General features: G+C 52.7%; 1 protein-coding gene across 3 annotated transcripts in view; it reads left to right on the top strand.

Moving 5' to 3' along the window:
* PAX7 (paired box 7) overlaps positions 1-16,702 on the top strand; it is a gene marked incomplete at both ends in the record, with an annotated part of 99,319 nt that overhangs the window by 3,457 nt on the left and 79,160 nt on the right. For 2 of the 3 annotated variants that reach the window (XM_082777223.1, XM_082777222.1), the window contains one exon: positions 575-703. In XM_082777223.1, the coding sequence (XP_082633349.1) occupies positions 575-703 (129 nt within the window). Of the gene's footprint in view, positions 1-568; positions 704-16,702 lie in introns of all 3 variants that reach the window. The other variant, XM_082777224.1, reaches the window with a different exon arrangement.

Below are 16,702 nucleotides of genomic sequence, written 5' to 3'. Positions count from 1 at the left end.
GGCTCCCCATCACCCCCAGGAAGCAGTGCTGTACCCCAGTCTTGGGCTGTGCCGAGGGTCTGGTCATTTTTTTAGGTCCTGGCTCCTCTGGCTAAAAGTTTCCCTCTGCTCTGGGGAGGCTGAGCCTCCCCTTCAGGGCACAGTTCCCCCAAGAGTGAGGTCCAGAGGAAGGCCCGGGGCTGGATCCAGCTGGTGAGGCCTCACCAGGTACCCCATAGGGTGCAAGCCAAATCCCCAACACCAAGCTATTGGTAACCCTGGGGGAGAACATCCTGGGACACCCTGCACACAGTCCCTGGGGTTCTGGGACTTCTGGGTGGAGGATGAGGAGTGCATCCAACCTGGGGCATCCATGCCATCGGCTCGTGGCACCTCAGGGGAGAAGCCAGAAGCACTGGGGCAGGTGTGGCTGAGCAGGCAGGTGCAGCATGCCCCTGGGAAAAGGGGTGAGCTGCCCTCTGTGGGGGCTCCTGCATGTCTGGGAGGCTCTGGCTTGGGTTTCCCCACCGGCTCCCGCGTTGCATTCCCAGGCAGCTTATATTTGCCTTCTTGTCTTTGACTGTCTGAGGTTTAGTGAGTTCGATTAGCCGTGTGCTACGCATCAAATTCGGGAAGAAAGAGGAAGAGGAGGACTGCGACAAGAAGGAGGAAGATGGGGAAAAGAAGGCCAAGCACAGCATAGACGGCATCCTGGGCGACAAAGGTTAGAGGCGGCCGTGCGTGCCCTGGGCTGGGCTGGAGGGGACTGGTGGGCCCAGGGACATGCCCCTGCCCGCTCAGATCGATAACAAATAGGGGCTGGCCCCAGAGCCCTCTATTTTTGCTTTCCAGAAAGGTCTGGTGTCAGAGTCAAGGTGCGGTGCTGCCCTGGCAGGGTCCAGTGGTACCCAGCCCCTTGGGGTCCGGATGCTTTTCCCATCCCTGGGAGGAAGAGTTGTCAGTGTTTTGCTCACAGCTGCTCCAGGTCAATTATTTATAAAGGGGGAAAGAGATGGCCGGGGGAGGCATCTCTGATTCCTAAATGAATTTGTTAAACAGATTTCTCTCCTGCTCTCTAAGTGGTCCCCTGAAACTCTGGCTGACAGTTGACCGATTTGGCCAATCAATATCAATTAGGGAGCCCAGGATGTGCGCTGCTGTGGGGCTGTGGTGGGAGCCACCAGCACCGGGCAAGGGGGGGCTGTGGATGGAACCACGCGGGGGGCTGCCCCCCTGAGTGAAATAATAAATAGGGATAATAAAGCTGGGGCTGCTGATGAAAGGCCTGAGGCCAGTTGCGGAGCCGGGGGAGAACTGGTGACACCTCCTACGGCTGGTGCTTTCCTCTCGTGGGATGAAAAATCAAACTTTTTCAAGCTCCTTGTGCCTGGGGAAATGTGGGGTTGGGGGTGAGACGCAGCTGGAGCAGGCCGTGTGGCTTCTGTAGTTTTAGTTTTGGCAAGCTGGGGAAGGGGGCAGGGGGAGATGGCTCCCCAGCCCCCCACAAAGAGGAAAGGTGGTATTTTTAGTGGATGTGATTGAAGCTTGTCAAACAGGGGGGAAACTTAAAGGAGAGGGAGGTAGTGGTTCAGGCACAGAATTTTATTCCCTCGTGTCAAAGAGGTTTTGCTATTTCTCTTCAAAATTGATGGCAAAATGGCGATGGCACAGGCCCGTCAGGGTCGCACTGGTGTTAAAGCGGTGGGAGTTTGGGGAAACTTCGCGACATCGCCGACGGAGTGGGCACAAAGTCCTTCCTGCGTGGAAACGCTCCCACGTCCACGCGTGGGAAGCAGGGCGATTGCTTGTGGAGTTTCTGACTGCAAAGTTTTTCCCCAATTTGAGACAATGTGGGCGAGCGGGGAATATTGAAGTGCGGTGAATTTTGGGCAGAGAAAAGCTTCTCCGTGTCACCATCAAACGTTACTGGGAGTTTTAAATGAAGGTGCACAAAAGGGGGTTCTTTAAGGGTCCGATCCTTTTTTTTTTTTTTTTTTTTTTTCCAACCTTGAAGATGAACTTCACTTACAAAGACCTTTAAGTCTATTGAACCTTTATAAGCAAAAGATTCCCGGCCACAAAAGCAAACATTAGAAGAAAAAAAAAAAAAAAGAAAAAAAAAAAAAAAAAAGAAAGAAAAAAGAAAAAGGGGAAAAAAGGGGGAAAAACCCTAGGCTGCCTTAAAAATGGAGTAAAGGGATGGGGGAGGGAGGGCTTGTCTATTCTCATTCAAAATTCTGCAAGGAGGAGAAAAAGTTTGGACAAAGGGCCAAGGAAGGGAAGAAAGGGAGATAAATTATTCAAAACTCCCTGCTGTTAGATAGTTTTGTAATATTATAGGACCGTCTGTTGGAAAAAGGATAGCCGTTGGACGTTGCAAAATGTTGCTTGTGATTTGGAAATAGGCGATGCTCATTTGCAAATCGGGTCCATTGTGTATGAGGAGAGCTCCCCCCGTATCACGCCGCGGTTTATTTCTTTTTATTTCGGGGGGAGCTTTGGGGGCTTTAAAGATTTATTTTCTTCGGGTCCCGTAGCTTCAAAAAGAAAAAAATTGGAACTGCGGGATGATTTTTTTTTTTTTTTTTCCCCCTGTTCGTCCCCCCCCCACCCCCCTCCCAAAATCACCACGACCGCAGTAGCTGGAGGCTTTTTTATTCCGTAATAATATGCAGAATTGCGTGTCAACAAGCAAACCAGAACGGGCTCCATTCCTGTGCGGGTAATATCGCGGGCAGACAAAACACGAGCCCCCGATTTTAGGAACCCAGCCCGTTTGCAGTCGAGTGCTAATTTGGGCAAACTCGGGTGCGGGAGCCCGCGGAGCGCCGCGCTGCCCATCCCGAGAGATAACCCCCGAATTCCGTGTGCTTGGCTTTCTTTATTTTGTTGATTTTTTGTTGATGTTGTTGTTGTTTTTCCTGCCCCGTAATGACGCCGGGACTCTGCGGGTTGGGGTAAAATCCTCCCCAAAAGCCCGAAGCCGGGGGGGATCCACAGCCGCCGGAGGAGCGGAGCCAGGGGGTGCCGGGGAGCGTTGGGATCCGCCGCTGCCTCGGGACCGGGAGCGCTAAAAAAAATAATCAGAATACAGCCCAGTCCCTCCACCAGTGTGCATTTCGAAATGTTTTAATAATAGCCCCAATTAAGGTAAATGATGACCGTTCAACTTGTAAATCACTTAGAGGCGGGGAGTGCGCGCTGTGTATTTTGCTTTTTTTTTTTTTTTTAAATCTGAAATAACAATACGCTTCGGAGGTCTCTTCCCCCGCACCCGACCAATTTATTATTTTTTTTTTTTAAGGAGAGGGAGAGCGAGGTTTGCCACAAACCCACAAAACCACCAATGCGTTCCTGACACTTGTTCTCCAGCTCAGCTTTTACTGAGTGGCTCTGTGGGTTTTTGACTATTACTATTTTTTTTTAACACCTTTTCATTATTTTCGCGGATGGGGGCGGCACGGGAGAAGGAGAAAGAGGAGAGGGGAAACTTTGTTTTGGCCTTTTTCCTCTTGACAAACGCCTTTGCTCCATTTGCGGGTTCTCCTTGCGGGGAGCCAGGGGAAGACAGCCCTAAATGCTCTCTCTTTTTAAGTGTTAAAGAAAGCTTCCACCCTGCGCCTGTTTCTTTCTATCGTCTGCTTGGCATTTAATAATGTTAAGACTTATTAGAGCTGGTAATGAAAACTGTGGCTGTTGAATAGGGAGCTGTGTTGGAGAAGGGTGTAATAGCTCCAAGGCATGCTAAGAAATGTATTTATCCCCAATCAGTACTCACTCTCTGAGTTCCCAGCACAAACGTTAAGTTGAAGGGTTTTAAGGCAGATTAAATTGAGCCTTTATTTCTTTGCACTTTCATCTTTAAACGGCTCACTCCAGCTAGCCCTGGGCATATATTCATGAGGCTTCACTTTATTTTTTTTTTTTTTTATCCTTGTTAAGACCGAGTTATTATTATTTGGTGTTGTTGTTATTTATTATGACTGTTGGGGTTTATTAGGGAGGGTCACGTCTGGGTGATGCGATGCTCCCCCGCACCGCGAGATGCGAGGTGGGGAGAGTGAGGGGGGGGGGGGGGATAATTTGGGCAGCCCCAAATTAAAGGGGGGCAAGGGGGGAGAGCGTAGGCCCGGCTGCCCTCAGGGGAGGCTCGGGGCTGGAGCTGCAGGGGCAGGCGGGACTGATGCGCGAGTTTTCATATTTAAAAAAAATATATATATATTTTTAATTATATATATTTTATTAGTGTCCTCCTCTGCTTTATTTCTCTTGAGCTCCGCTTTATTGCACGGGGCTTCCAGCACCGAGCTCTGCCCCATTTTTTTCCCTTTCCTCCCCACCCCGGGTCAGCGTGGCAATATTGCGTGGGTGCCTTGCGAGGTCGGGAAGGCCGCGTGTGGAAGAAGGGACTGGAAGAGGATTTTGGTTTATTGGGGGCTGGAAACGTGAACAGGTGGGAGCAGCAGCGGGGGGCTGCTGGGGTGCACCCCCCGGTACTAACGGTGGCATTTGGTGCCCGCCGGTGCAGGGAGGTTCGTTTTTTTTTTTTTATTTTAGGGGTGGGAGGGAGGTTCGGGTATGTGCACAGGTCCTGCCAAATTTAATTAGGGTCAGGGCTGTGAATGGATACACAGCAAGAGTGCGGGATGGGGGGGTAGGGGGGGCTTCCCTTGCTTTCACACCTGGGAAGTGGCTTTGTCCCCCTGAGCCGGGGGGGAGGGGTAGCCCCTTTATCAGCAAACAATCTGCATCGATTTAAAACCAACAAGCGCTTTCTCTGTAAATGTGTGTTTAGGAGGGAAATGGGGGGGAACAGACACTTCATCAAATCAAGGGATTACGAAAGGTTGGCAATCTAATCAAACAGAGACCAGGCGGGATTTGTGAGTGTTGCGAGTGGGATCAGCTCTAATAATGGGGGGCAGGAAAGAGATAGGGTAGTGTCAAGCAATTCATTGGCTTTAGGCTCAGTTATTCTGTGCATATTTCAGGGAGAGAGAGAGGAGAGGGGAGGGAAAAGGGAAAAAAAAAATACAGGGAGAGGGAGAAGGAAGGGGGGCTGTATGTGAGCACACACGGAGCTTACATGTCACAAAAAAAGCTGAGACAAATGAGGTACAACAATAAACACAGATAACAATTACAAAGGCAAACAGTGGCTTTTGGGAACAAGTAGCTGCAGAACCTGGTCTACATAAACAAAGTAGGCAAATGTTTGCAAGATAAACTCCTTCCTAAATCAAGTGTGACGGGAAGGAGAGAAGAGAGGAGGAGAGATAAGGTTGGAGAGGGGAATAAACGAGTATAATCTAATACAAGACGTTTTAAAAAACAAACTTAAGACAAGGATGCGGGGAGAGAGGTTCAATTATACAGTAGGAAGTGAAATAATATAAGGGAGACGTTTATGATCCGGGGCTTGCTTGCTTGTTTGTTTTCTGCTTTCCCCCCCCCCTTCTTTTCGGAGGGAGAAGGGGTCGAGCTGTGGGGCTGGGGAAACAACCGCGGCTGCGGGCAGGGGAGCGGGCGGGGGGCCGGAGCTGGGCTCGCAAATGCAGGGGGAAGGGGAAAGGGAAGGAAATACGGGGCCGAGCCAGGGCTGCCCGATTTGAAGGTGGATGGCAGACTGCGTGAGCCACGGGGAGGGATAGAGAGCGGCTATTTTGCCTTTCGTAATCGAGTGGGGGAGATGGATGCCGCGATAGAGGAGGGGAGGAAGGAAGCTGTAAGGTATATTTCTAATCCCAGGTTTTGTCGGTAATTGGGGTAGAAGAGAGGAGGCACAGATTGAATTAAGCGGCAGGAAGACTGCGAGGCAAATGTGGGATCCAGGTGTGCGCGGGGATTGTTCGGAAACAAACGGTCCCCCCCCCCCTCCCAAAAAAAAAAAAAAACGCTTTTAATGCCCGAATAATTTTAAGAAGTAGTTTAAGGCTGTGTTGGGGTTTATTCTGTTTCATATATATATATATATGGATCTCTCCAAATGAGAATAGTATATAAGAGGGGAGAGACGTGTCTGCAGTATGGTTAAAGGAATTAGATATTTACCAGTTTGAAATAAGCCTGGTTATAAAAAAGCGAGAGAGAGAGACACTGAAAAGATGAGACGGGAGAACACTTCAAACGAATTCATCATCTGGAGTGGTGAAGAGGAGATTTAGAGACAGTATTGGGAAGTTATTTAGATATTAATAACATATTTTCCTGAGGCGTCAGGAGTGCCTCCATACGCACTTTTTTCTCGCAGCTATTTGGCTGGGTGAAATATGGGAGACCCAAATGTTGGGAAGAGATAACACAATCAGCCTAGCCCTGGTCCTGTGACTGCATCATAGCATTAAACCCGGATTAACCTCCCCTTTCTCCCCTCCCCCCCTCCGCCCCCCCCCCCCCCCCCCGAGAAGCTTTCCAAATTTTTCAGGGGAATTTACATGGCAGGATTTTAAAGCATATATAACACTAGCCTTAAAGCTGTAAGGTACTTACTCGAGCATTAGGGTAAGGCGAGGGGGAAGCATCTTTCTGAAAATTACGTCTGCTACAAAAGAAATAAGCAAATAAGGGACCCTCTTAAGACCTGAGCTTTGGAGATATTATATTTATAGAGCCTATTCTCCAAAAAAAAAAAAAAAAAAAAAAAAAAAAAAGCCCATTTCAATCAGCTGCCACATAACTCCTCTCTACCAATGGCTTTTTTTTTTTTTTCTTTTTCCTTTTTGTTAATCTGAACTTCACTCTGGTTTGGACTTTTTTTTTTTTTTTTTTTTTTTTTTTTTTTTTTTTTTTGGGTGGGAGGAGGAGGAGGTGAGAAAATGCTGGGGGCTGCCGGCCGGGCAACAGCGGGGACTGCGAGCCGGATGGGGACAAGGAACGGGGATGGGAATGGGTTTGGGGATGGAGACAGGGATGGGGACACCGCTGCCCCCGGCTGCGAGCTGCCCGGCCGGACTCTGGTGGCACCGTTTCCCCCTCGAGGGGGTGTTGAAGATGCAGGTGGAGCAAGCAGCCGGCCGGGTGGTGGTGGTGAGGGGGGGCTGCGTATGAGGAGGGGCGGGTCCCTTGTCCTTTCTATCCCGAATCAGCCCAGAAAAAGAAATGAAGGAATAAATGGGCGCAGGTGCGGGTGGGCAGCTGACAGCGGGACAGGGATGCGGCGGGGCCGGGGGCAGCGGCTCTGCTGCATCCCCCTTCAAAAAAAAAATAAAAAAAAAATCTCATCTTCATCCTCCTCCCCGGCTCATCCCTCCCCGGGGACGGAGCTCGGTGCGCACAGCATTTCGCGTGAACTGGCCCCAAAAGCGATGAGATGCCAGACGATGCCCGGTTGGGGGGGTTGAGGACTGGCAGCGGGGGCTTTTCGGACGGGTTCGGGCAGAGGGCTGCGGGGGGGAACGGCAGAGACAGGGGCAGGGAGAGAGAAGAAGTAGGTGAGGAAAAGTAGAGGCAGCTTGAGGAAATTGAGAAGCTTATAGTCTTTGATCCTTGGATGCTTTTCGTTATCAGAAACATTTGTGGTGACACCGGTACAAAGGAAGTTCATCATATTACAGACTGCTCGGGCCGCTTGCAGGAATCGCTGTCTATTAATTAGCAGGCGCTCTGTCTTGTGGGACACGGGAGATCTGAGGCTGCACATTACGTGCTTGGATGGCTCCGGGTCCGGCGCTGAATTGCTGCTGCAAAGGGCCCTTCTTGCGCCAAGGTCCTGCGGGGGCAGCGGAGGGGGGGGACAGCCTGCTCCTGCCCTGTGCCTGCAGCTATACCCGTGCCAGGGCTGTGGATGTGCCTACAGCTACTGGGCGACGGATGGCCCGGGGCTGGGGGGTGGCAGGGCTGCGCTGTCCGTGCTGGGGGGCCGGGGAAGGGGCGCAGCGCTTGTTTCGGGGGGGATCCCCGCCGCCAATAGCGACCCGAAAAACCTCTCCGCACCCAGTCGGGTCTTCCCGGAGAGAAGGCAGCTGGAAATGGGGGGGGTCCCTCCTTTCAAGGCACAACCCAAGGGATGTTCAAGCCCTGCCCGCGCTCCCCTTGCACCTCCATCTGTCCGGGAAGCGCTGGCAAGGGGTGAAAAAACTTTGTTTTTCTTTTTTTTTTTTTTTCTTTTTTTTGGGGGGGAGGGGGAATAAAATGGCATTCAAGGAGGGGGTCGCGCTTCTTATGGCGCTGGGGACACGGGAGGGCACTCAGGGTTGCTCGGCAGTGTGTGTGTGTGGGGGGGAGCCGCCTCCATTTACACCCGCTGCCCCCCCTCAGAGCCGGCCGCCCCCTGCCCCCGGGCTCCCTCTGGAAGGCAGAGGAAGCCCTTCTTGGTTTTCACTCTTCTCTGTTTTTTTGTTGCTGTTGCTAAAATTGGAAGGAAGCACTTTGCCTGACCCTGGAGAGTGGGGCTGGGGGCACGGCGGCCTGCGAGGCTCCCGCTCGGGGTAGGTGCGGCAGCCGTGGGGAGAACGGGGGGGGGGACACCCGGCAGCCTTCAGCCTTCAGTGGCTTCTTTGTCCGGAGCCCCTAAAGAGCGCGGATCAAAGTGACCTGGTGGCTTCTTGAAAGGAGGGAGAGGGGAGGGGGAAACTGCGGGCTCCGAGCCGAGCGGCTGCGTCCCCACCGAGAGGTTGCTGTCCCCAAAGTGGGGGTGGGAGAGGAGGAGAGGGGGTCCCCACCGGCCTGCCCAGCCCCCTGGGGGGGGGTCCAAGGGGCTGCCCCCTCCCCGCTCTGCCGCCTGAGTCGGGATGGGGACGGGGATGGAGACGCAGCCGCCACGGGCGGGGACGCAGCATTGCCGTGTCCCCGGCCCCCGGGGGCCGTCCCCAACCCTTGGTGGTGGTGGGGGTGCTGAAAAAATTAATTTTCCTCTTTTCGAGGGGAGCGGGGAAGGGAAGGGGGGCCACGGGGACACCTGCCTCTGACCCACTGCCATCGCCATTTGCGCCCGCATCTTGAGTGGAGGGAAAAGTCCGAAGCGACGGCAATTCTGTAATTTATTTATTTTCCGTTCCCATTATGGGGACGAATTGATTTGCATATTTATTGGGAATTAAAGGAGAGAGAGGAAAGTTGACTCGACAGGATTTCTCAACGAGAAACTGGTTTCGAGCAACTTCAAGTGGAGTTAAAAACGCTCGGGTGATTTTTCGCCTCTCCCGAAGTTAGCACAAACGTCCTCAAACCGCCCGCGAAACTTCCCACGGGCAAAGAGCTCAAAAAAATTTGGGGTTCGAGCTTCACCGATCCGAACAGAGCCCAGGCTTGCGCTTTAATAAAGATCCCTTGGTTGCATTATTTTGCATTTTTAAATGTATAAGCGTCCTTGAAAAGAGAGGGTGAGCGTACAAAGGACACTTCGATGTCGAGGGATATTCAGGGGACAGTCATGTTTAAATTCGCTACAATTGTCCCCAGCACATTTGATTGCTCGAAAAAAGAAAGAAACACTGACATGAATAGGAATGGGGGGGTTGGGGGGAGGACGACACGGCATTAATAGCCCCCAACCTTTGTATAGTATAAATTATCCAAGAGAGGGCAGATAGCCGGAGCTGCTGGTGATTTTAAAGGGCTATATCTATATCCACGTAGTTACGTGCGGATTTGGTGAAAAGCTGGCATTTTCTGGAGGGATTCGTTATTTATGTGCAGGAACTCACTTCTTGCAAATTCTTTCCCCACTTCTCGAGGAGATGAGTGTTTGATGCTAAATAGCAGCAAATTGAGCTATTTGAAGGTGCTTTTTTTTTTTTTTTTTTTTTTTTTTTTTTTTTTTTTAATGTGAAAATTGGAATATTTGGTTTGTACCTTGTTGCTCTGTTTCTTTTTCCTGGACTTTTCTCCTTAATCTCCTTCCAGCCACAAACCCTCCCTTGTGCGTGCGGCTGAATGTGCTCGCAGCGGGTAAGCTGCAATTTCCATTCCTGAAACTCCAGCAAAAGGAGGAGAAAAGTTTGCAGATTTAACAAATGTGTTTTTTTTTTCTTTAAAAACAAACAAACAAAATAACCCCGTTCTCGCTGCCTTCAGTTCACCGGAGGGGGGATGTGTGAAGAGGGAGAGGAGGCACAGCCCCACATTAGGACGCATATAGAGGACGAGGGGATCCAAGCTGTTTAAATCTAAGTGATGTTTTTGGGGAAAATATATATAAATATAGACACTGTCAAAACCACCGTGCTTCTCAGGGGAAAATGCACACAGGTTAACGGTGCAGACGTAGGCAAACCTCTGTCAAGGGGAAAACTCGTTGGGACCAACTGCTGAAGAACGAAATAACTTCAGGGCGGAACAGAGATCCGCGTGGGGTTCGGTTGCCAAGGGTCCCCCGGGGAGAAAAACTCATCGCAGACCCCCCCACCCGCACACACAATCGCATGTCGCGATCGGTTCCTCCCTGCGAGGCAGCCGGGCAGGGCAGGGCAGAAGCGAAGCCGAGCCCCCGCGCATCGCCGCATCCCGGCCGCTGGGGCTTCGTGACTTTTCTCGCCGGTTCTCAACTTTACCCCGGCTGAATTTGATCTTTTTCACTCTTTTTTTGCCTCCCTCCCACCCCCCCACCCCCCCCCCCCCCCCCGCCTTTTATGACGGTATTTTTTCTCACTCTGTTTTCTCCCCTTAACCTCCTCTTTTTGTTGTCCGCCTTTCATTTGAAGCGAGGCTTTACAGCTTGCTACACTTTCTAAGTGCATCAATAGCCACTTTAGAAATACAAACAACTTTTAAAGATAAAATAACCAAACCAGAATGGGACTTTCAATGGGGGAATAGTTGTTGTCCTTTACCATGGAGTGTGCAGCCGCCTCTGCCTAATCCAGCTTTCATTTTCACCGACAAATGCCAAGAATCTATATCTGTCTCCCAACCCCTCGGGAGCTTGATTACACGACAAAAGGCTGCCATTATCCGCGGGAGAAAACAGGGAGGGGACACGGGGGCTCGGGCCTCTGAGGATGAGGGCATCTCCAAACTATTGACTTAGTGGATGAAGTCAAGAGCAAACACGCTGAGATCTAAAGGGGGGAAGACGCTTGCGGAGGAGGGGGGGGGGCGGGTGGTCAGAGAAGGAGAGGAGGAAAAGTGGCAGCAGAAAGCCCTTGGGAAGGGGAGAGCCTGGGGGGGGGATGGGGGAAATCATCCCGCCGGTGGAAGGGCTTTTCCCCCCTCCAGAGCGCCCACCCGCCCTCCGACCCCCTGTTATCCTCCCCCCACAAGCCCCTGCACATGCCCTCGTTTCCCGGCGAGTTTCCTCCCGCCGAGCCCAGGTTTGCAGCCCCCGGGGAACTTGGGGTCTCTCCCTCAAGAAGGAAAAAGAAGGAAAAGAAGGGGGACAGCCCAAGCTCGGGGGCGCGGCGGCCGAACCCCGCTTTTCCCCTTAAACCGGGAACGAGCTGGGTCAAGGTCGAGCTCCGGGAGCTGAGAGGGGGCATGGAAATGGGAGTGGGCCGGAACCCACCCGTGGAGCCCCCACGGGTCCGGCAGGGAGGAGCAGACACCCCACATCGGCTCTTTTCAGGTTTAAGTCGCCGCGTTTGCATGACTGCCTCATCAGCCACCGCTGCGCGGGGATTTGCGGGCCGCGCTCATCCCGGCCCGTCGCGGACAAAAGTTATTTCAGCCCTATCTGTAATTTATCTGGGTCACCCAGGGAGAAATCCTCCGGGCACGGGGAGTCCTACGAGCAGCACCAAAGGAGTCCCACAGCCCTTAATTATTCTTTAATCAACCTAATGCTGTGGTCCCTTTAAAGAGCTTCCTTTGGTGCAAGCGCTGCATTTAAGCATCTGCTTTCTGGCCGAGTTTGGGGAGCCAAAAACCTACACCAGTTTAAGAGATTTAAAGGTGTGAACGCGTGCTTCGGGCTGGGCCCCGCGAGCGTCCCTTTTTCTGTAATCCCAGAAGTGCTAAACAAAGGAAGGGGGTGGCGGTGATAACCCGGAGGATCCGATTTAAACTACAAAAGCACACAGGGAGCCTAAATTCATCTTTTAGGCGAGTTTATCCCCTCGGATGGAGAGCAGGCTGTTTGCAGCGGGGGCAGCGTGTGGATGCTTGCAGGGAGCAAGCCGAGCATCTCGGCTTCGGGGCCAGCTGGGCTTCTTCCTCACAATACAACCCAGTCGTGTGGTTTTATTTATTTATTTATTTTGTGTGTGTGTTTGTTTTCATTTTTCGCTCTGTATATATGTAAAGAAAAAGGCTGTGAACCTGCTGCTCGCAGCGATACTCTGGCCGGGGCTACACGGGACCCTGGGGTCCCTCGCTGAGTTTTCTCTCTGGGGAAGCTGCACGGGATCCCCTGGCTTTGCAGTCCCGTGGACAGTTCAGTGTCTGGCAGGGAAAGAGCAGCTGCTGCGAGAGGGAGAATAAGTATCGGAAGAAAGAAAAATCCTCGTAATCTTGGGACGTTAATAATCTACGCTGCCCTGAATCCCAAAAGGCAGCGGGACCGTCTCTCTGATTTATTTTTATGCTAGCCTAGTTTGCATCCCAAAGAAGTAAACTGCTATTTTTAACCACTGGTTTAAAGCTTAATTAAAAGCCCCTAAACTGATTGTTTTGAAAATTGATTTAGAGGAATTGCCCCAGGGCTGAGACGCTATCTAAGCCAAGTTGCAGTCCCAGAGCTCTCAGTGGTGTCTGAATCGTTAACCCCGAAGAGCCGGGAGTCGCGGGGATGGATGACACATGGGCTGGCCGGGCTCCTCACGCCCCCTGGAAAGAAAGGTCCTTTGTTAGCCCCGGCTACTGGCTTGCTCGGGTGGATCTCCGCCGGTTTCCTGGCGTTGCGAGCTTTAATTGAATTAAGAGAAGCTCTGCGATGCTGGTGACACCGGGACGGGAGAGCTCTGCCTTTCATCTGCGGCTCGGCGGCTGAGCCCGGCGGGGGAGGGCGGCAGGAGCGCGCCGGGGGGAGAAGAGGGGGTTCGGGCACCCCCCCAGGGTGGCTCTGCTGCCAGGGCTGGGTGCCCGGAGCCCTCCCTCCGCCCGCTGCCCCCCCCCGGGGGGGGAGGCTTTACCTGCTACCAGCGGGTGACGTGGAAGCTGGCTTGAAGGCTTTGTGGCTGGGGAAGGGAAGTGGCGCTTCAGACCCGTAATTAGATGTAAACAAGAATAGAGACGGGGCTCCGTGGTCAGACAACTTGATTGTGAAGGGATTAACACCTAAGTAAACCAATAAAGGCTCCGCGGGGATGGCGAGAGGGCTGCGGGCCAGGCAAGCCCGGCGGGGCATATGGAGGCACCCCACCCTACCCCACCCGGGAACGGCGCTTTCGTCCCCGCCGAGGCACGCGTGGGACCCCCCGAGCCCCAGCGGCTTCAGGAGCCCGTGTTTGAAGGCTCTGAGTAAAGGTTTGGGCCGGTTTTGCTGTTGGTGCTCCCTGGGAATCGCCCTTCGCGATGCCTCAAGGCAGGTATCCTCTCGTCGCCCGGCGCCCATCGCCCCTAATTAACGGGGAGAATAAATGAATGGGAAAGGGTCCCCCACCCGCCCACGTGCGGGACAGACCCGCTCCCGCCTGTCCTCACGTAGCCAGGGCGGTCTCCTTTGCCCGGAAGGTTTCCCGAGTCCCTCTGGTCGCTCTGTCCCTTTTTAGGGATATCTAAACAGGAAACTTTCCGAGCCATCTCGAGCAGAACGCTCCCGGGTGTAGCTCGCCAGGTTTGCCTCCAACTGGGCTTTTGTGCTGGTTTCTTTTCCTTCCAGTTCGCCCTCGGCCGGTATTTTCTCCTCCTCTCCTGCTCCGGCCGGGCTCGGAGTAGATGAAGGAGTTTAACCTTTGGAAAATGGGGGCTGCCCCGAGCGGTGCGGTACCTGGCAGCATCTCTCCCGGGACTTTCTGCCGGAGCGGTTTGGGGCTTGAGAGAGGTACCTGAAAGGCTCAGAGTCAAACTGGGTTCAGTAAATTTGGTGGGTTTTGTTTTCCTCCATCGCCTCGGCCTCCAGTGGTCTCTTTGCTCCGCTGGCAGGGCTAATATCGGAGCGCTCTAGGGTGTGGGTATTTCTTCCTCCTGATTGCAAATAACCGAAAGATTAGCACCAGCAGCTGTTTGGAATTGGAACAATGGAGAGACCTAGGAAGTGGAGAAATTGAAAAAGGAGAACCCCCCTCCTAATCACCCAGCTCAAAGTTCACGAAGTCAGCCTGCATGACTTAACGTGACCTCCACCTCGGCTTCACGGGGCTGTTTACTTATATGAAGGTTGAGGGGGGAGAGGCAGAACGGGGGTGGGAAGGAAAATAGCGGGGCGTTTAATGCAATTTCCAACAGAAATAGGCGGCCCCGTTTGGCCTCTCAGCAGCCTGTAGCCCCTTGCCCCGTGGGGTGGGTTTGGGGGCGACCATCTCCTTGCTGTGACCCCCCCCTCCCCAGAGGGCTTCTGGTCGGAGAGAGGTGGACGCGGCGGGGTCCGGTCTGTGCCAGGGAACCGACAGCTCCGGGCTGGGGGGTGGGATGCTGTGGGGCCGGGGGGAGACGGCTGTGGGGCAGGGGCTTTGGGGGTTCTGCTGGCCATGCGCTGGCTGATGGAGTGTGAGAGCGGCTGAGCTGTCAAGCAGGGTTTGAATGGGATCTCCTAATGGATTTGACTCGGAAATCTCGACTTGACCAGTTTTTTCCTCTTTAAAACAAACTCATTAAACTTGTCAACACTCATTAGGGCCTTAAAACGCTGAACTGGAGTCACCGGGGAGAGCGGTTGGTGGGGGGCTGCTCGGGGAAGGAGGTGGGGAGGGGGCAGCCGAGCATCGCCTCCACGCCGGGCTGCGGGGCCGGGGCTTTGCGGGGCGGGAGAAGGGGAAAACAACCCCCTGCCAGGCAAAGAAAGGCGTTAACAGAGAAATCAAGGGAGGAGAGAGGGAGCCGCCACGGGAAGGGGGGTGGACTTTGGGCCGCTGCTTGGAAATGGGGGCATCTCCGTATCCCCTCTCTCTCCCCCCCTCACCCCCTCCGGGCTGGGCTGCAAAGGGGGCGCGGGGAAGGGGAGGGCACCGAGGACCGGGGCGGGCGGCTCGGTCTGCTCCAAAACAATCCCCATTCGATGTGATTTGGGTGATATATCTATATATCTGCCCGGCTGGGATTTCTGCAATTGCCGGAGGAAGGTGGAGTGAGGAGGAATTCGGGGGGAGGAGGTTAGAGCAAGCTTTCAGCCCTAAATCCTCTGGAAATCAGCCCGGTCTCCGAAATTCCTCCCCAATCCCCCTACCCAAAATATTTTGAGAGCTGTAAAATCAGTCGGAGATCGTCTTAATTCTGTCGGCAGGACGAAAATCGCTTTCGGGGTGTGTGCGCGCAATTAAACGTTGCGCATTTCTCCGTCTCTTTTGAATAGCGGTTTTGTTTGGGGTTCATTCAGATTTTTTTTTAAAGGGTTTGTTCTGATGCTTTTCAAGCCTCGGTTCCCCTTTAAGGGGGAAAAAAAACACCCCCACCCCTATTAAAAAAAAAACAAAAAAAAAAAAACCTTCGAGACCTTCTGTTATTCCCCTCTCTGAGAATGAGAACATCAGCTATTCAAGCGTATTGATGAACTCCCCCAAAAAGTTTATTAAGAGAAGCGAAAACAAAAGGACTAAAGGCCGCAGGCAACTGGACAGACAGTTTATAAACTAAGGTCCCATTGTCCCCCCGAGGCAGATGCATGAATACCTCTGAATGGGTCCCTTTGGAGTGACAAGATCAAGCCAGACAACAGCATGTTAAAAGGAAGGAGCGCTGTTTCTCTTTCTCTAGTCGAAAGATCTGCTCCCCCTACTCCTCCTGCATTAATGTACATCTGCAGGGGGAGGAATAAATAGCTCCTTAGGATCTGCGCCGCTCGGGGTTTTTATTCTTCCACCCCCAGCACCGGCTCTTTGCACCATATGCTCCAGATCAGCCTCCTTTCTCCGCAGCCTCCAGCCAGGCAGTCGCCTAAAACGATCGCCATCAATCGCAAACTTTCTGCTCTCTTTTTTTTTCCCCCCTCCATTCCTTCCCCCCGCCGCTGTTAAAATCGCGATTTACGGCCTGCTTGCCTAGGAGATCCCCTGTGGTCAATTAGGTTTGCACAGAGCAATTTAACTAATAGGCTTTGATGGATTTATTTTATTTTATTTTTTAATTTTTTTACCCTGGGAGATCGGCCCTGTGCTGTCCGGTCGTTGTGGTGGTGAGGAACACCCCAAGCATCCTGTGGAGAGGGGCAGGGGATGGCAAACCTGTAAGAGTCCAGAAACCAATGCCTAAACCGGCATGCAATAATAATTAACTAATTAAAAGAAGTCCTGAAATTAATGCCAAATCTTCTGCGGGCTCTACTGGGTCACCTCACTCTCACCAGCTGCTCCAGCCTCAACTTTGCGGGTGGCAGGGATGGGGGGTGAGCAGCATTTGGGTACATTTGGGTAATACCCAGCAGCTTTGGTTTCTCCTTAAAATTGCAGCGAGCTCTATGAGAGCCCAGTTCCAGGGGATACTAATGCCCATTTGTGGTCGATGGTGTTTTAACTTTATGATATTGGGGCATTTCATTGCCTGGATGGTAGAAAAATAAGGAAAGAACAAGTTTCCCATCACTTTGCCTGTCAGAATAACTCCTAGAGGCACAGACCACAGCCCAGGTAGGGTGTAAACCTGAATGCAGAGATGTTTGCAGCCCCCCAGAATGCCTCACTGGGGGGGGGGGGTTGTAGGTCCCCTCTGTCCCCGTTGTCACACCAAGGTGATCTCCCTGCTACAGAAAGCTGTCAGT

The sequence above is a fragment of the Aythya marila genome (genome assembly GCF_965140915.1).
Source record: "Aythya marila genome assembly, chromosome: 21".
Lineage (NCBI taxonomy): Eukaryota > Metazoa > Chordata > Aves > Anseriformes > Anatidae > Aythya > Aythya marila.
This window is presented reverse-complemented; position numbering and strand designations above follow the sequence as displayed.